Genomic DNA, 17517 nt, shown 5'->3' with positions numbered 1-17517 from the left:
AGGTTTAGCATCTCCCTTTGCATACAGTTTAAGGAAACATTATGTAATTATCTGTCTAGAACTGTCATGGAAGCAAAAGACCACACTGGATTCAAGAATTTAATCAATTTGAGAAGGATTGTATAATCTGATTCCTCAGTACTACCAAAAGTTCTTTTATTGTTCTGAAAAGGGGTTGACAACGAAGTTAATAAAGATGCTCCTCTGGAATCTTCTATTCTTTCCCATGAGATATTAAATAATTACAAAGACAGTAACAGCCAACCTGCCTAAAGCTGCAGCTCTTCTTCCTTTCTCCTGAGCCAGTTTACGAACCTGTTGTTTCAGAGCAACTCTTTCTTCTTCTAGTCTTTCAATCTGCAATGCATTTAAATCACCATTACTTCTCTGTGTAATTTAATTTTACAAAAGCTATGAAATGAAATGTACCACTTGCCTCTTTCAGCAGGATCTGGTTTTCAGCTTTGTACTGCTGCTGTTTTAGCACTTTGCTGTTTTTAAATTCAGTTAAATCAATCATTGTCTTTGGATCAAGACCTGAAATGCAATATGCATGATATGTATTAGAGAACATTTGTATCTTTAATTAGAGAAGTGCTGCTCAGGATGATGGGCTCTGGGATAGAGAGGAGCGAGGAGAAACTCTCTTCCCACATATCATCCTGTAGGACTTTATTGCTATGTTCCTGGCTTACATATCCAAACTGAGAGTAATCCTCAGCCACTGCCTTCAGCTTGCTTGCTACCTAGGGCAAATACTGCAATGTTTTCTAGAATCCCCTATGTGCATTCTAGTATTCACTTATGAGATTGCACTAGGTGGCAGCTCCAGACTCTTCCCAGCACTGGCAAGTAATCACTGTTTTTAATGCAGGGGATGGGGAATTCTCTCTCCCTCTGCATGTGAACCTCTGCTACTTAAGCAGTGAGCTTTATTATTCTATAAAGAGATTATATATATTAAATATATGTGCAGTTTGTAATCAACTAGAGTTACAAAACTGGAAATAAAGACCACAAACTTTATTTTGCACTCAAAGGCTTGTGTTCAAGGATTCTCCATTTTTCTTACTACCAGCTCTATGTGCTGTGTTTGCAGCAACTGAAATCCCCACTGGCTTGCCTGCTAGCACAGGGGGGCTGTTCCAGAAGACGCCTGTGCATGATGATAGTTCATTACTCAGCCCTTTGGAACTAGGCTAAAAAATTAACATTTGTTCTGCTAAATCAGTACCTTTCTCTATAGATAAGACCAGGAACACCTTATTGATCATACCAATTTAGGGAAAAAATGATAAATTCTCCATTTCCAGTCAACTAAAAAAAAACAACTGAAATTTAATTTGAGAGAAAAACCACAGATAGCTATCACATGTTTAAAAGGTTATTTCAGTACAATTAAATATCTGCAAAGCATAACATATTACATACCTAACCGTTCCCGAAGATCTTCATTTTCATCAAGAAAATCACTGATTTTCATTTCAAGTTTGTTAAGTTCTTTAATTAATGTTTCATTCTCATGATCTCGTACTTTAATTTGCTTTTTCAAATCTTTTATTTCAGCAACAGCATCTTCCAAACCATATATTCCCTTAGAAGAGAAGTCACACAAGATTAGTAAGATATATTGTCAATGTAATACCCAGAAACACATAATAAAATTGGATTCATTTTCAGCTTTTCTGAGGGCCTGCGGTCATGACCACAATCAGCAACCCATTAACTACCTTATAACCTTGGCTTTGTTTAATATATTCATCAACAGGCAAATGTGACATGGCAGGAAGTTAAGAGCACAACAGCTACCACGAGGAACAACAGCTAGAGTACCTTCAGAAAGACACTTTAGTGTGCTGCACTCCCTGGTTGAGCCTCTGAGCTCACACATGCACCTCCTTCTCTTTGCTTGCCACTGCCTCTCCAGACTGCCACTGCTGTCTCCACAGATATTAAGAAAAGGAATAAGAGACACTTGGTGACAGGAGGAAGCAGGGAGCCCAGAGAGGGAGGGAGAGGGAGGGAGACTTACCTGTGTGTTAATAGATGGGTGGTGTGTATGTGAGAGAGAAAGAGAGAATGAATGAATGAATGAATGAATGAATGAATGGAGCGGCGTGTGTGTGTGTATATACACACACACATACAAGAGGGGAGGGGGGAGAGAGGGGAGGGAGGGAAGGAAGTGTGGGTTTTCTGAGAAAGAATGAATGGATAATGATGGGGAAAAAGAGGGGGGAAGAGGGACAGAAGTGGGGTAGGAAGGAGAGAAACAGCTGTCCCGCCCACTTTTGGCTTTGGTCCCAAGTGCTATGTGGTATGTAGCCCTCAATTCCAGAAAGGTTGCCTGCCTCTGCCTTAAGGAGACTTCCATGAAAATAAACTACATACTGTTTCATAATCTTTCATTCGCTTCAGAGTGTCGATAAGATCTTTGTCCTTCTCCCTCGCATCAGTTTCTGCGAGTTCTGCTACCCTTTCAGCTTCTTTAGTTTTTTGTTCCAGCATATGCAACTTCCCTTGCAGTTCCACAATGCAATCTTGTTGAGTAAAAGATGGCTGACCTGAAAAAATCCAACAAATACCCATAAGAAGTTTGCTGTTCTATCAGTCCCCATCCGTTCATTAAGGAATAGTAAGTGTGAAAACGATATTAAATACTCTGAATTAAATATACTGAACTGATTCATGAATGTAAATTAAGTGACAAATTAGTAATCACTACCTGAAGAAAAGGATCAGTCTCCTTTCCCACCCTGACTATTTAATCCAAGAAAGGGAGGACAGGAAACATCCTTGCAAACAGAATGAAGAAGCAGGTGCTCCTGAGGAACACTGCAGCTGTGCAGCAAGCAGGAGTGGAACTGAGGAGGGTCTCCACCAACAGAAGGTGAAAAGTATGCAGTTAATAATACATGCCTACAGTCATGTGGAGCAAGCGGAAGAGAAATCCATCTCAGGGAGAATGACACATGTTCATAAACACACTATAAGGCATACCATAGGAAAGAAAATCTACATAAAAGGTTTAGACGTATCACTTTGGGATGGTGCAGGCAGAATGTTTCTTCTCAGCAGTGGGCCACAGGAACAGGTGCTCCTGCTCTTCTTCCAATCACACAGTCATGAAGAAAAACCCCATCTAGAATTACTCATGGTTCAATTTCCAGAGGGTGAGCCATGTTAGTTTGCTGCAGTGAAAACAACAAAGCCTGGGTTCGCATGACACACCAACCAATGATGGTTTGTTTTCCCAGACCTTTTGCCCCAAGGTTCCATGGCAGGGCGGTGGGATTCATCCCATCCATTTTTTGAGAGGGGCACTTTTTTATTTTCCCAGTCCCGTTTTTGTGCAAAATGGAGCCAGGGAAATTAAAAAAGAGGACCCAACCCCAATGACAACTGGAGCCGGGAAGGGGGACTTAGCGGCAGACAAGATGGGTTTGCCGTCAGGTCCCCTGGGATGCGGGGTGGAGGCCTGAAGGGGGACGATGGGTCAAACCACAGTGGGTGGTTTGCCCGATCGTCTTTTTGCAACAACCCACCCTGCATGGCTAGCGCGTTGTGTGAAGAGTCCCAAAGAGTCTTATGGAACCTTGAAGACTAGCAACTTTATTCTGGCAAAAGCTTTCATGGACACTGTCCACTTCATCAAATGCAAGGTTACATTAAAGGGTAATGTAAGAGTAATTCAGCACAGATATGAACCATGGTTAACTCTAACCAAACTTCAGTCTTAACCAGGATTTAAAGCCAGCTTCAAATCCTGATCTCAAATCCAATTATAGATACTGATTATATATTGCTAATATTACATTAAACATAAAGACAAACAGTTACCTTTTCCTTTTTGGAGTTCTCTTTTCAGGTCCTCAGTGATCAATGCATTCTTTTCCATCTCTTTTGTATATCCCTCAACCTGTTCAGTGAGCAGTTTGATCTGACTGTCTCTGTCTTGCACACCCTGCAAAAGTATAATTTTGTACTTAATAAATAGCATGGATAGCTGGCTATAAAAGTACACAAAAAGATCAGTGTAACATAAAAATAGAGGTACTTACAATATAAAGTTCAGATATTATCTAGAAAGATAAGCAAATGCAGAAGAGCAAAAAAAAAAAAGCAGAGAAGTAAAAATAAAATGTAGAGCTTGCAGCATGATAAAAAACAATTAGCTTTTTTTCAGTACTAAATTTTGCTCATCATCATCACCTGAACTTTGTTCTGAACCAACGTTAGCTATCTTATATGCTTGTTCAAACAGTCCTGCATATTCTCATGTGTGCATATATTACAACTTTGGGCCTGTTTGCATGATCAAACAGCCACAGTGCGTGCCAGTGGCCATTTTGAATATTCAACTGCAGCTTGTTGCGTCATGTGAATCTGACAGGGTTGGGTTGTGAAATGGTGAAAAAACCCTCGCAAAGCCCACAGCCTGTTCCTCGCCAGGTTCAGATGACAGTTGCAGCATGAATTTTCAGGATGGCACCCATGGGTGCCATAAATCATCACGGTTTAAATAAGCCTCGATGAGCCATGGTGATCACACAAACCCACTCATAAACTGAACAGAACCAAGTATAAGAGAGCAATCCTACAGCCTCCAAAATTGGATGTCAGCAGGAAGTCAAATGAATGGAGGAAAAATCAACGCTCTTGAGCCCATCTATACATTTTCTGGGGATGGGGGTGTAGCTGGAGGCTGTTGGATCCCTCCTCTCCTTCCACAACCACTGGAACATCTCTGACATGCCCATTCCCCCCCCCCCCCATCTATGAGGTCAGACTTGCGACCTCATAGAGAGAGCCACCACAGAGATTTCTGGACAGAACCAGGAAGGGGCTCTGACCTCAGAAAAAAAACTCCAAGGTCTATCGATGGCCTCAGGGTTTTTTTCTGAACAATCCTATGGCCCCTGGGACATTGTCTAGGGAGCATAGGATTGTTCTCTAAGCAATTGTGTTATGTGGGTGCATAACCCTCACATGAGCCTAGTCTTCCATGGGCAAGGGTGGGGATTAGTAATAGAACAGTATGGACAGAGCAGCCTGAAAAACATGGGAAATGGGCAGGGGGGGGGGGAGTCTAAAACAGGTTTCCATAACACAGGCAGAGTTAGTCTCTTCTGTTCACTGCACTGTGCCTTAAGCCACATGTAGATTTCTAACAAAAATGTTACCTATATGTTGAAAAAACAGTACCTGCTGGAGTGCCATGACACTGCTCTTGTCAGCATCAAGCTGGGCCATTTTCAGCTTCTCTTTCAGAGTCAGCAACATTTGCTGATACTCAATGATTTCATCATCTTTGGAAGCCAAAATTCCCTGTAAAGTAGAATAAAGTAAGTGGGGGAAAGGTCTTGCAAAAAACACACTTCTTAAAAGGTAGCTAAAATTAGCCATAAAATACCTTCCATTCTTCCACTTTTTCATTTACAGCTGCCATGAGAGGTTCATCTTCTTCATTTTTTGCTTTAAGTAGCGCCGTTAGCTCATGCACCTGTAAGATGACACTGATGTAAGATTGATGAAAATACAAAGCTATGCAGACATCTCTCCAAGCCAATTTACAATGGACATTTTGCCAGGGGCATCACTGGAATGTAATTGCCACTGACACAGTTTACATTTAAGAGCTACTGGATCAAACACTGTACCCCCTAAGCAACCAGTAGGCCAAGAATATCTAGTATGCAAATTGAACTTTGAAATTGGCATACTCAGAGCTTCTTCAGAAAATGTAATCTCTCTCATTTGGTTCATTGGATTCTAATTTTTAATGCCTTCTGTATTTGGGTAATACTGTTACTGATCTTATGCTAAAGAGAGGCTAGGCTATAAGTTACTTCTTACTTGTAGCTTATATTGCTCCTTTTCCTTTCTTAGTTGGTCCATAACAGTGTCAGATTGCTGCACAATAAGTTTCATTTTATTGTACTCATCCGTCATCTTTTCCATTTCCTGCACTGAATCTTCTAGATTCTTCCTCATTTCCTGGTTCTGAGCCTCTAATTTTTCATTAGCTTCAGTCAAACCCTAGAAATTTAAAAGCAATTTTATGGGATTAGTGTTTAGGTACAAGCAAACCATTTTAACATTGATCCAACCCGGCTCTGGAAAGGACTAATAGACAATATGGTAGTAGGTTTACTTATCAGCCCAATTCTAACTGCATAAACATCACACAAGCCATTACAATTAGCCCACTACAGGCAACAAGATGCGATTTCACACCCTTCCCATGATCCACAACACTAGAAAAGGATATCCCTCAACTATTGTTGCCTGCAGTCTTCCTATGAGTTTTGCCATCACAATACTATCTAGAAAAGTCTGCTGTCAGCTTTCACTTCATTGTGTGGAGATGGAAACAAAAGACCTGGTGCTCCACCTACTGGGATACAATAGGGAAACCAGATAGACACAGCTTGGCAGCTGCACCACATTTTCTGGCTAAAATCCATCATTTCCTCTAAGTAAGGTGGGTCCCCCAAGTGAAGACACACTGGACATTCAAATACAAGGAAAGGGATGATAGGATGAGGTTTCTACGGAGAGTAGCGGCCCCACACACACATTTGCAGGAAAACAATGGAAGGGATGGAGCAACATGATTCATCTCCCCTCCAAACCTCAGGAAGAGACAAGGGCCACACGCTCATGCTGCTCCCAAGCTGTCTTAGAACACTGGCAGCAAAGAGCAGTGTGCTAGTGTGAGCCCCCGGACAGCTGGGGCTGTGAGTTAGGCTGAAGGGAAGCAAGGAGGGCTCACTGTCTACTTTCCTTCAGACTAGGGCTCAAAGGACATATGCCCTCTGGCACATGTTCTCAGAGCCTAATCCCCCTCAATACAATACTTTAAACCATGGTAGGCAATGTGGTGCCCACAGGCACCAATGTGCCCCCAGGCACCTTTCTTGGGGCCTGCCAATGTGTCCAACCTCCCACTTAAAAAAAAAAAAAATGACGTATTTTCTTACTGAGAGCTGGGGCTGCTGTGAAACAGGTTTCTGCTGGTTTTGTTGTTTAGGGTGTTAGGGCTTAGACCCCACCTCTGTCTTGTGCTCAGTCCTTTGGGCAGGTTACTTATCCCTTGCCATACCTTCTATAGCAGCCATTTTGTGGTCGTGCAGAGGACAGTTTTTCAAATTGCCAAATATGCCCATGGCCCACAAACCTTGCCTACTCTTGCTTTAAATGGACACTCTTTTGCTCCCACTCTTAGACAGCACCTCTAGTCAAAAACTGACACTGACAAGATAAACCGCAAAGCTCTGGACTCCTTCAAATTATGTTGTATCAGGTCCTATTTCTGAAAATAAAGACAAAGCTGTCCCATTTCTTTTCCTGAACAATCCTTGGAAGATTACCTGAATTTCATCTAGATACTGGACAAGCTCAAAGTTCTTTTTTGATAACTGTGATCTGTAATCTGATTCTTCTCCTCTTCGTGAAAGAACTGTTTCTTTTTGTGCATCTATTTGTCTCTGATAGTCAATTACATCTTGACGAAGCTGCTCATTCTGCATAAAAACAAAGAGGAGGAATTAAGAGTTTGAAAATTCTGCAGGTAAGAAACATACTGACGCCACTAAAGACAGGAGGAACCATGCCAATGAATCTCATGGAGTCAGTATTTCAGCTATATTCTCTGAAATAAGCTATCACACTGCACATAGATATTATCAGTACTCCTATGATCTACTAAACTAAGCTGATTCCTCACCTTTTTCTTCATTCGTTTTTTCTTCAAAGAAAATAGAGCAGAATAAGAAAGAAAATTAGGAAAAATTGAGAAGAAATCATAATTTAGTAGACAAAACTGAAAAGAAAACAAGAAATATTTTTTCATGGGAAGAAGTAATAATATTGTGCTTTGCAACAAACACAGCACATTAACGGCTTATACTTTGAACCCTTATGCTGACAGAGGCTGAAGAGTGAAGGGTCCCTGTACTGGACGCTGGGGATTATCCTTCCCCTTGCATCAGATTTAACCACCAGAAATGAAACAAATTAATCAAGCCAGATTAATAGGCCTTACTTCTAAGAAAAGAGTCCTAGGACTGGGGTGTAAGGCACAAGATAAATATAAATGAGAAGGCAGAAGCACAGCACCTGGTCATATAGAAAAACAAAGAAATTTCAGCATGGCATAGAGTATGGGTGAAAAAAAATGTGGCCTGCAGGCAGCCCCCACCCTAAGCCTTTTCTGGTAGCCCCAAGATCCCTAGTGTCTGCCACCACCAAAAAAAAAGGCACGGAGGACAAAACTGCTCTATGAACAGGCTCTATGGTTCCTGCCATAGAAGCTTCATTCTTAGAGTATCTCTGGAACACCCTGGGAAGCAGTGCTTGGATGTTCCTGCCAGCTTCCTAGGATGCTCTAGGAATGAGGCTACCTAGGAGACACAGAGCTCATTACTGACACTGAAAGAGAGGCAAACAGTGGTGGAAAGCAGTGTCCCAATAAACAATTGCCAGAAACATAAAAGGGAAGCACAAAGTAATTAATCTCCAGGTCTTAGCCACCCTCCAGCACAGACTCATTCCAAAATATTTAAAATATGTTAAAACCACACACACACATGGATATATGTACGTATGTGAAGGAAGTGCAATCCATAAACATATTACAAAAGTACTGATTCCAACGTTCTTTACTAACCTCTCTTCTCAACTTGCTGTTTTCATTTTCTGCATCCTCATTTCGAAGAGCAAGCTAGAATAACAAATTGAAGTAGTTGGGGAAAACTAGCAAGTTCATAATGAAGGGTGCATCCACATTTTCCTTTCTTTTCCAGGAGTACCAATACTTCTGGAGTACACACAGTAAATGCTACGTTTATAAAAACGGGTGCTGTAATGCAAATGGTGGGAAGCACCAGATTGCATTACACATGCTTTTGTTTTTGCATTTCCTCACTGATAGTGGGGGAGAGATGCCACCTAACAACCTTATGCCATTGTTTGCACTGCACAATACATGAGGAGCAGGAATGGTTAGTGCTAAATAGTCGAGCAACAGCAAAACCACACTGAGTAACTGTATTGGCCCCAGGAGCGTAGTCAAGTCATTTATAGGGTTAGAGGGGCCTAGAGATCCACAATGCTTGCTTAAGTCCATTATTGGTGCAATTCCCTTGCTAGTAAGCCTCTGAACATGTGCAGATGAGTCAAAAGGCCGATAACAGCCTTCTCAGAACATTCCTTGCTAATGAGGAGAATGTCTTATCACTGATGAGCCTGAGAAGCAGAGTTTGTTTACCTTAACTCTGTGGCTGTGCTTGAGAACCAAACACTGCTGCTATGCTGCCTCATGGCTAACATGTATTGTATAAAACCCATTTGACCCAATGGCTCGTGGTTCAGAGAAGCTGTCTGATCCAGCTATTGGGTATGCCTGTGTGCTGTAAGTTAAAGTACTCCTTATAAGTAAACCTTTGAGTCTGATTTATCACTATCTTGGCACCTCTAAATTAAGAGTTCAAAGCCTACGGTCACGGCAATACAGTAACTAACAGTGTAATCCTATACACACTTACCTGGGAGAAAGCTCCATTGAACTCAATGGGGCTTACTTCTGAGTTGGGATGGGAAAATCTGTCAAGGTCAAGATCATTGAGGTTCTCATTTTTCCAGCACCAAGCTCATTCCATCCCATTACCGTGCAAGGTTTTTTTTTCCCCACACAGAAATGTGGATGTATTTTTCTATGCATTTTTCAAGATGTGTACATTTTTGTGCATCTTTCAAATATACAGATTTTTGCAAGCATGCACCCGTAGACTACGTGTGTTTGTTCACATTTTAGGTAAGTATGCATTTTTCTTTGCAAATTTTTCAAATGTGCGCATGTTGTTGAATGCATTTTTTTGATCGCAGAACACATTGCAAATGTATGGACTGCCAAGTGCAAATTGTTTTTTGGGTCCTTGTCCAGGGACAAACTGGGTAATCTTGCATTAAAATGTGCACCCAACACATTTCTCAGCCATCCCTACTTCTGAGTAAACGTGGGGTTGTAGCCAATACTGTCCATCTACCAGGAGAATGGAAACCGCTGGCAGAATAGATCCCTCCTCTCTGCTGTAGCCCTCCAAATCTGCTCCAGAGCTATATTCAAGAGCCTATTCTTCACTTTACTGAACCTTTTTAATTTCCTTTTAGTTGCTTCTCATACAATTGTAAAACATAATTGTAAAACACAATACAAACCTAGATTTTCACAGGACCTTATATAGTGTAGTATGATCCTTTGACAATTAGACAAATAGACATTCCTATCATGTATTCTATCAACAGCAGAAAAAAATCCAGATTGCATGTCTATACTCATTTACCTGGGAGTAAGTCCCACTGAACCCAATGGGGCTTACTTCTGAGTAGACATGTAGAAGATTGCCCTGCACAAGTATCTTAACTTCCTGTACCTCACAGTGCATGCATATATATGAATTATAGTTTTAAATCATTAGGGTTTTTTTTATTTCAATTGCTACTCTCAAAGTTAGTTTGCTCAATACAGATCCTCAATTACACACGTCTAGTTAAATTATACTTGCCTGTTCATTAACTTTCTTCTCTTTCTCAACCTCCTTTTCCATATCTGCCAGTTCTCTGTCTTTTTGTTCCAGCTGTCTTTCCAGTTGACGGATCTCATCACGCAAAAAGCGAGTATCACGGCCACCAGTTGTTCGCTGTGCTGCCTTAGAACAATGTTTTTAAAAAAGTAATTAATATGGTTTCAAGGTAAGTAATTATGACACACATTTAACAGTTTCGGTCAGGATTACAATGCACACAAAACTCAAGGAGATTAGAAAGCCCTTTGCAGTGTTGTGTAGGTGCAATTTTGGAAAACCAACTGCAGATGAGTCCTTCTCCACACACACCTGAATCAGAACTGGGGATGTGCAACACTGGGAATTCTATTCCATTTAAGCCTGACAGGATTTTGCAGTATTTCCATTGCATTAAGTAGTGATGGACTGTAGCGGATTTTTTTTATCCAATTCTGGAAATGTTCACATTTTTTTTTGCTCATATTAAATAAATCGACATATTTTTTCAGATCCCGTGACTGGTACAAATGGGATCGTGGTTATTTTAAAAATTATTATTTTTAGATCTTTCATTTAGCACAAATGGGATCAAGGATTTTTTTTCAGGTCTTCAAATTTGTGCAAATGTGGTCCTAATTTCTTTATTTTTTAATATTTTTTATCAGTGGTTTTTTGCAAGTCTGCCAGTCTGCTATATATTCCCATTGTAAATATCCTTGTCAGTTTCATCCTCCCCACACACTACTTTCGTTAGCCCAGCAGAGCCTATTTCTTACTTGTCAAAGAACTTGTGAATTTCATCCTCCATGCACCCCCCCACACACACAAGCCACTTTTGCTCAGGAAGTGCAGAAGTACAGAATATGGCTCTGCTGGGCTAAAGGAAGTAGCTGTAGAGCAGATGGAACTGACAAGGATATTTACAATGGGAATACATAGCAAACAGCCAGACTTAGGAAAGACTACTGTTGAAAAAAATTTAAAAAAATATTGGCGCAAATTTAAACACCTGAAAATTATTTTAAAAACCAATCCCATTTGTGCAAATTTAATGCCACACCCCCCAATAAAAACAACATGATTCCATTCACACAAATCACGGGACCTGAAAAATATTTTTTCTAAAGACATGGGCCCATTTGCGCAAATTGCTACTGCCATTAAAAAAAATGAAATCTGCATATTGAATCAACTCTTTACAGACAGAGGCGAAGCCAGCAGAGGGAAATGGAACAAAATCTGCTAGGACAAAACTGGTAAATCTGTCGAGAGTTCACCCCAGTACAGAATTCTCAAAGATCCCTATCAGAACCGAAATGATATTTAAAATGAATGTGTCAAAGCACAACCATTGAACTGTCAGCTATTAACTTAATCCATAATTGCTATTCCAATATATACTGGTCGGTCTGGTTGGTCCAGTTGCTCCAGAACAAGTGCAGCATTCTAAGGCCTCCTGTGAGGCCTTGGCAAGGCACTTTGCGGATAAAATTGATCAGATCAGGAGTGTTATTCCTGTCAGGATTCCTTTAGCTCTCACTTTATTTCAACGCCGAAGACAAACACAGATGAGAGGCTTCAGTATACAGCTTTTAAACCATTACTACCAGGGTCATACAGATGCAAAGTCTCATTGGCTCTCAGTCTACAAAGGAATGCCTTCAGGGGAATTCAAAAGGTAGTTAAGAGAGTTGGCCATCATTTGAAGAGGAAGGCGGGCTCACTAGCTTAACTTAAGGGGCAGGGGAGGACCCTCTGTCTCATGAGGTCTCTGAACGCAACTTCTCACACAAGGCCAATCGGGTAGACTGCCTGAGTCCTGCCCCTGCCTTCTCCCTCTTTGCTCTGCGCCTGCACCTGGCATCTATTAGATCAGATTCTCCACACACCGCTTCCTTCTGTTCGCTGTCTCTCACAGGAGTGTGTGGACAGGAACCCTCATCCTCAGCCAGCTGGGCATTTGTAACCTGAGAAGCTGGCCCAGTCATGTCTGGAGTAGCCTGGGAAAACACCTCCCCTGTGTCTGGCAGTTCTCCTTCAGAATTTGAACTGCTATCCCACTCCCTGCACTCAGAAACAACCCTGACAATTCCATGCGGTGTGGATACAGTTAATGAGCGAGAGACAGCCTATGGCAAACCAGTTTTATGGGATCGGTTCCAGCTTCTTCCTTCTGATGAACTGGACAAGGTACTTTCATCTGTAAAGCCGACCACCTGCTTACTTGATCCCTGCCCATCTTAGCTTATTATGAGCTGCAGACAGAGGTTGGGTGAGGGGATCAGGGTGATGGTGAATGCCTCCCTTGAGGATGTAGTGATGCTATCAGCCCTCAAGGAGGCAGTGATAAGACCGCTCTTAAAACAGCTCTCTTTGGATCCCCAAGTCCTGAACAACCCAGTTTCCAATCTGCCATTTTAGGACAAGGTGATTGAGCAGGTGGTGGTGATGCAGTTGAAGGCACACTTGGAAAAAGCCGATTATCTAGATGCATTTCAACTGGGCTTCAGGCCTGGGCATGGGACAGAAACAGCCTTGGTCATCTCGGTGGATGATATGAGGAGGGCTCTGGATAGGGGTGAATGCTCCTTCCTTGTTCTCCTCGACCTCTCAGCAGCTTTTGATACCATCGACCACGGTATCCTCCTGGACCGCCTGGAGGGGTTGGGCATTGGAGACACCGTATTACGGTGGTTCCGGTCCTTCCTCTCCAGTAGGTACCAGAGGGTAGCACAGGGAGAGGAGGTTTCGGACCCGTGGCCACTCACTTCTGGGGTGCCACAGGGTTCCATCCTCTCCCTGATGCTATTTAATATCTATGTGAAGCCGCTGGGGGCTATCATCAGGAGGTTTGGGGTGCAGTGTCATCAATATGCGGATGACTCTACCTCTCGTTGAAATCTTCACCAAGGTTGGCTATAGAATCCCTGTCCAAATGTCTGGAGACGGTGAGTGGCTGGATGGGGAGGAATAAGCTGAAGCTGAATCCTGACAAGACTGAAGTACTTTTGGTAGGAGACAAGAGGAGGTTGGGGGATGTTGACCTGGTGTTGAATGGGGTATGGCTACCCTTGAAAGACCAGATCTGCAGCCTCGGGGTCATTTTAGACTCCCGGCTGTCCATGGAGGCTCAGGTGTGAGCTGTGAGCCGGACAGTGCTGTACCAACTCCATCTGATACAGCGGCTGCACCCCTACCTTCCTGACCATCTGTTCTCATTGGTAGTACATGCCCTGGTCTTCTCTCATATAGACTTGTGTAATGCACTCAACATGGGGTTACCCTTGACGATGGTTCAGAAGTTGCAGCTGGTTCAGAAGTTGCAGTTGGTTCAGAATGCGGCGGCTCGCCTGATTAAAGGCAGCCACCAGCGTGATCACATCACTCTGGTGCTGAAGGAGTTGCACTGGCTACCAGTTGTTTTCTGGGCCAAACTCAAGGTGTCATTTTTTACCTTTAAAACCCTGTATGGTTCCAGCCTATCTCAAGGAGCACCTCCAGCAACACCAGATAGGCAGCTCAACAAGATCAGCCTCAGATGGCCTACTCTCTGTCCCATCAGCCAGGACAGCTAGGCTGGTGAGGACAAGGAGAGGGCCTTCTTTCTGGTGGCCCCCACTCTGTGGAACTCCCTCCCTAGGGAACTCCGCCATGCCCCCTCTTTAATGAGCTTCTGCCACGCATTAAAAATGTGGTTGTTCAGACAGGCATTTGGGGTGGGTTAGGGTATTTTTAGAAATACGATGTTTTAATCTGGAATTTTATTGTTTTAAACTGTTGTACTATTGTGCATCACCCAGAGTGGCCGGGTGACCAGCCAGATGGGCGATTAAGAAATTTAATTAATAAATAAATACCAAGTACAAATCTCAAAATGAATTAAAGTAACGTATACCTTATAGGGTCACCATACACAATTATATATTCTCTGCAGATCTACACTTCCAGTATGTTTAAAACCTGAATGAAAGTCTATGTCATGTTTCTCTGGATCAATACTACTGTAAGTGCATTTTCTGAAGTATGTAGGAAGAATCTGCCTTTGGCTACATCTTCAAGGTTCTGCCCTACAGATGAAGTCAATATAGTTGTGATATCGAACAATGGGAACCTTTCCAACACATAGAACACAATCTTTCCAAAGTTAAGTACATTTTAGTCCTACTAATTTCAATGGCCAACTGAAATTGTAGAATTTAAATGTAACCATGGTTGAATCACACACATTTTATTTATGTCCCCAAATCCTCCATTAATGTTTAATACATGTATTTAAAAACAAAGATTAGATTATTTAAGGTGAATAAATAAAAGCTCATGTAGGTGCTATAAATTAAAACAAATATACTGAGAGCAGAAGGAATCATATAAAAACTCAATTATTTCAAAAATTATTTTAACATACCTCTAGTTCCTTTTCTAGTTTCATCACCTTAGTTTTTAACTTATTTTCTGTTTGAACAAAATAGGACAAAGTTAACAAAATATAATTTCAAAAGCTTCCAACTGGGAGCTAAAATAAATTTGGAGGCAGCATCTGCTAACATCATGAAGAACTAATTATTTAAATCTAATTTTACTAATCACAAAATCAATGTTATATTAAGTAGTATTTAAAGAGGAAGCATACTTTATAATTAACAATTGTGGAACAATCCAACCATAGCTATGCAGTTCAAGTCCCAATGATTTTAATGGGAGAGATAAGCCTGTGCTTAACTCCTCCCTGTTAAAATTGATAGAAATTCAAAATTGCTTGACTTTAACTGGATGTTGACCTCTGTCAGCTTCTAAACAGACATTTTTCCTGATTTTATAAATGTGAAACCCAGGTTCAGAGATAGGAATATGGCCAATTTTGACAAAATTCACTAAGGGGAATTGTTCACAAATTATAGTTCCTGCAAGAATGAGTTCAGTGAAACCCTGGGTAGCAGTGCCAAGTTCTTCAGTGCAAACATATTTTCCAGCTTGGATATCATAGGTCTTCGAAAAGAGTATTTCCTCCAACATTCCTGTATCAATGAGCGGGTGAAAACAGCCAAGTTTGTCTTACTTATTCTGACATGCCTCTCTTGAAATTAAATGGAACTATGGGCAAAATTCAATGCCACCAGAGCTCACACAATGGGACCTTCTCCTCCTCTCCTCCGCACTGCAGCCTTCTACACCACTTTGGAGCATATTTGGAACATATCTCCCAACCCTTGGGAGCATATTTTGAGGGTGCAGGGGGGAGGCTGTAGGGGGAGGAGGAATTGCCCTTTCCCCAGCAGGACAGTTTAATTGGATGCTGACCTGGAGCATCCAATTAGATCTGTGGAGCTAACTAGGAAAGTTCCAAGGGTACACAACTCTATCACCTGGTTTGCATGTCACAATAAACTACCATGGGTTAATTCACCCACGGGGCTCCAAAATGTGCACCAGCCACCATTTTGAGCATGCAAGAGAGGGGGCACCAAAGTTTGTCTTGTCACATGAACTCTGGCATTGCTAGTTATTTGAGAGTTAAACAACCCTTGGATAACCTTTTGTTGTTGTTTATTTGGTCAGTCGCTTCCGACTCTTCGTGACTTCATGGACCAGCCCATGCCAGAGCTTTCTGTCGGCCCTCGCCACCCCCAGCTCCCCCAAGGTCGAGTCCGTCACCTCCAGAATATCATCCATCCACCTTGCCCTTGGTTGGCCCCTCTTCCTTTTGTCTTCCACTTTCCCTAGCATCAGCATCTTCTCCGGGGTATCCTGTCTTCTCATTATGTGGCTAAAGTACTTCAGTTTTGCCTTTAATATCATTCCCTCACGTGAGCAGTCTGGCTTTATTTCCTGGAAAATGGACTTGTTTTTACTCTCAAATAACCAATGATGCCTGGGTTCACATAATATGACAAGCCATGACATGCCCCCAACCCAGCTTGCATAATTAAAATGGTAGCCGGTGCATGTCCCGGAGCCTTGCAGGTGAATTCACCCACCGTGGCTTATTGTGACATGCGAACCAGCCAATCATCACTGGGGTGGGGGAGAGAACAGATCAAATGACTCATGTGTGAACAAATTCCAAGATACTGAATTCAGAAGTTCAATTTTTTTTTAATCTTCTACCAGATTGTAATTTCCCATATTCATCTATTGGACCTACAAGACATACTATCTTGTTCTATTCAAAATTGGCAATACATGTGTGAGAGAGTGTTACTTATCCACAGAAGTGCAGATACCAAATTTGGCTTGCTCTTCCCCAGCCTTCTCAACTTCTTCCAGTGCCAGTTCTACTTCTTGATTTTTCATCTACCAGAGAAATTTGAATAAGACAAACAAGTGCCCAGAACAAAAAAAACTATTCACATGAATTTACAAGAATTCCTAACATCCATCACAGAACTGAGGAGAGACCTGAGTCTTGGGGGATATAGCTGACACAAATTTGTCCAATGAAACCCAATATATTGTTCAGCAGGTCACACAAAACAAAGTAAGGGACAGTAGTGAGCTATTCATCCCTGCCTACTACACAACCTAGGAACTTCCATGAAATAAAGGCCAAGATAGCTTCCCTTTTCATAACAGATACAGAAATCAGCTAAAGGGGTTTAAAACCTCACAAAGAATGCAATAGGTGTTAGATTGGTTCCTAAGAAGTTTATTTAAACTAGGGATGATCTTTCAGTGGGTGCACATCTTCCTGCACATCAGGGAGGCACAACTGAAATTACTCAAGGCCATTCTTATTAACATAAAAGGGCCACACCACTGCATAAACTAAAGAAAAAAGCGATTTTGTCACATTTTTAACTGAACTGCATTTTTCATACAAACTCACTGTACATGGGTGGACCACACTGATAAAAGTTTCTCCACCAAGGGCGCAATCCTACGCATGTTTAGACAGAAGAGAGTCCTACAACTCTCAGCATGCTGGGAGTTGGAGGACCTTTTTCTGTCTAAA

At 41.8% G+C, this 17517-nt stretch overlaps 1 protein-coding gene across 11 annotated transcripts in view; it reads right to left on the bottom strand.

Annotated features, from left to right (window-relative positions):
- CEP290 (centrosomal protein 290) overlaps positions 1 to 17517 on the bottom strand; it is a 73639-nt gene that overhangs the window by 48009 nt on the left and 8113 nt on the right. For 9 of the 11 annotated variants that reach the window (XR_014784390.1, XM_084810343.1, XM_084810346.1 and 6 more), the window contains exons 4-17: positions 16790 to 16859; positions 14974 to 15020; positions 10569 to 10712; positions 8672 to 8725; positions 7374 to 7526; positions 5857 to 6039; positions 5414 to 5503; positions 5206 to 5328; positions 4062 to 4082; positions 3841 to 3964; positions 2392 to 2564; positions 1432 to 1594; positions 437 to 537; positions 270 to 357 (exon numbers count right to left, since the gene is read on the bottom strand). Coding sequence is in view for 10 of the 11 variants with exons in the window: in XM_084810343.1 (XP_084666469.1) it covers positions 270 to 357; positions 437 to 537; positions 1432 to 1594; positions 2392 to 2564; positions 3841 to 3964; positions 4062 to 4082; positions 5206 to 5328; positions 5414 to 5503; positions 5857 to 6039; positions 7374 to 7526; positions 8672 to 8725; positions 10569 to 10712; positions 14974 to 15020; positions 16790 to 16859 (1534 nt within the window). In the remaining variant the exon portion in view is untranslated. The remainder of the gene's footprint in view (positions 1 to 269; positions 358 to 436; positions 538 to 1431; positions 1595 to 2391; positions 2565 to 3840; positions 3965 to 4061; positions 4083 to 5205; positions 5329 to 5413; positions 5504 to 5856; positions 6040 to 7373; positions 7527 to 8671; positions 8726 to 10568; positions 10713 to 14973; positions 15021 to 16789; positions 16860 to 17517) is intronic. The other 2 variants (XM_084810345.1, XM_084810349.1) reach the window with 1 other exon arrangement.

The sequence above is a fragment of the Heloderma suspectum genome, chromosome 7, assembly GCF_057233095.1.
Source record: "Heloderma suspectum isolate Gila_16-S chromosome 7, 16-S_ref, whole genome shotgun sequence".
NCBI lineage: Eukaryota > Metazoa > Chordata > Lepidosauria > Squamata > Helodermatidae > Heloderma > Heloderma suspectum.
The sequence above is the reverse complement of the archived record's forward strand: the minus strand, read 5'-3'. Positions and strand labels throughout refer to the sequence as shown.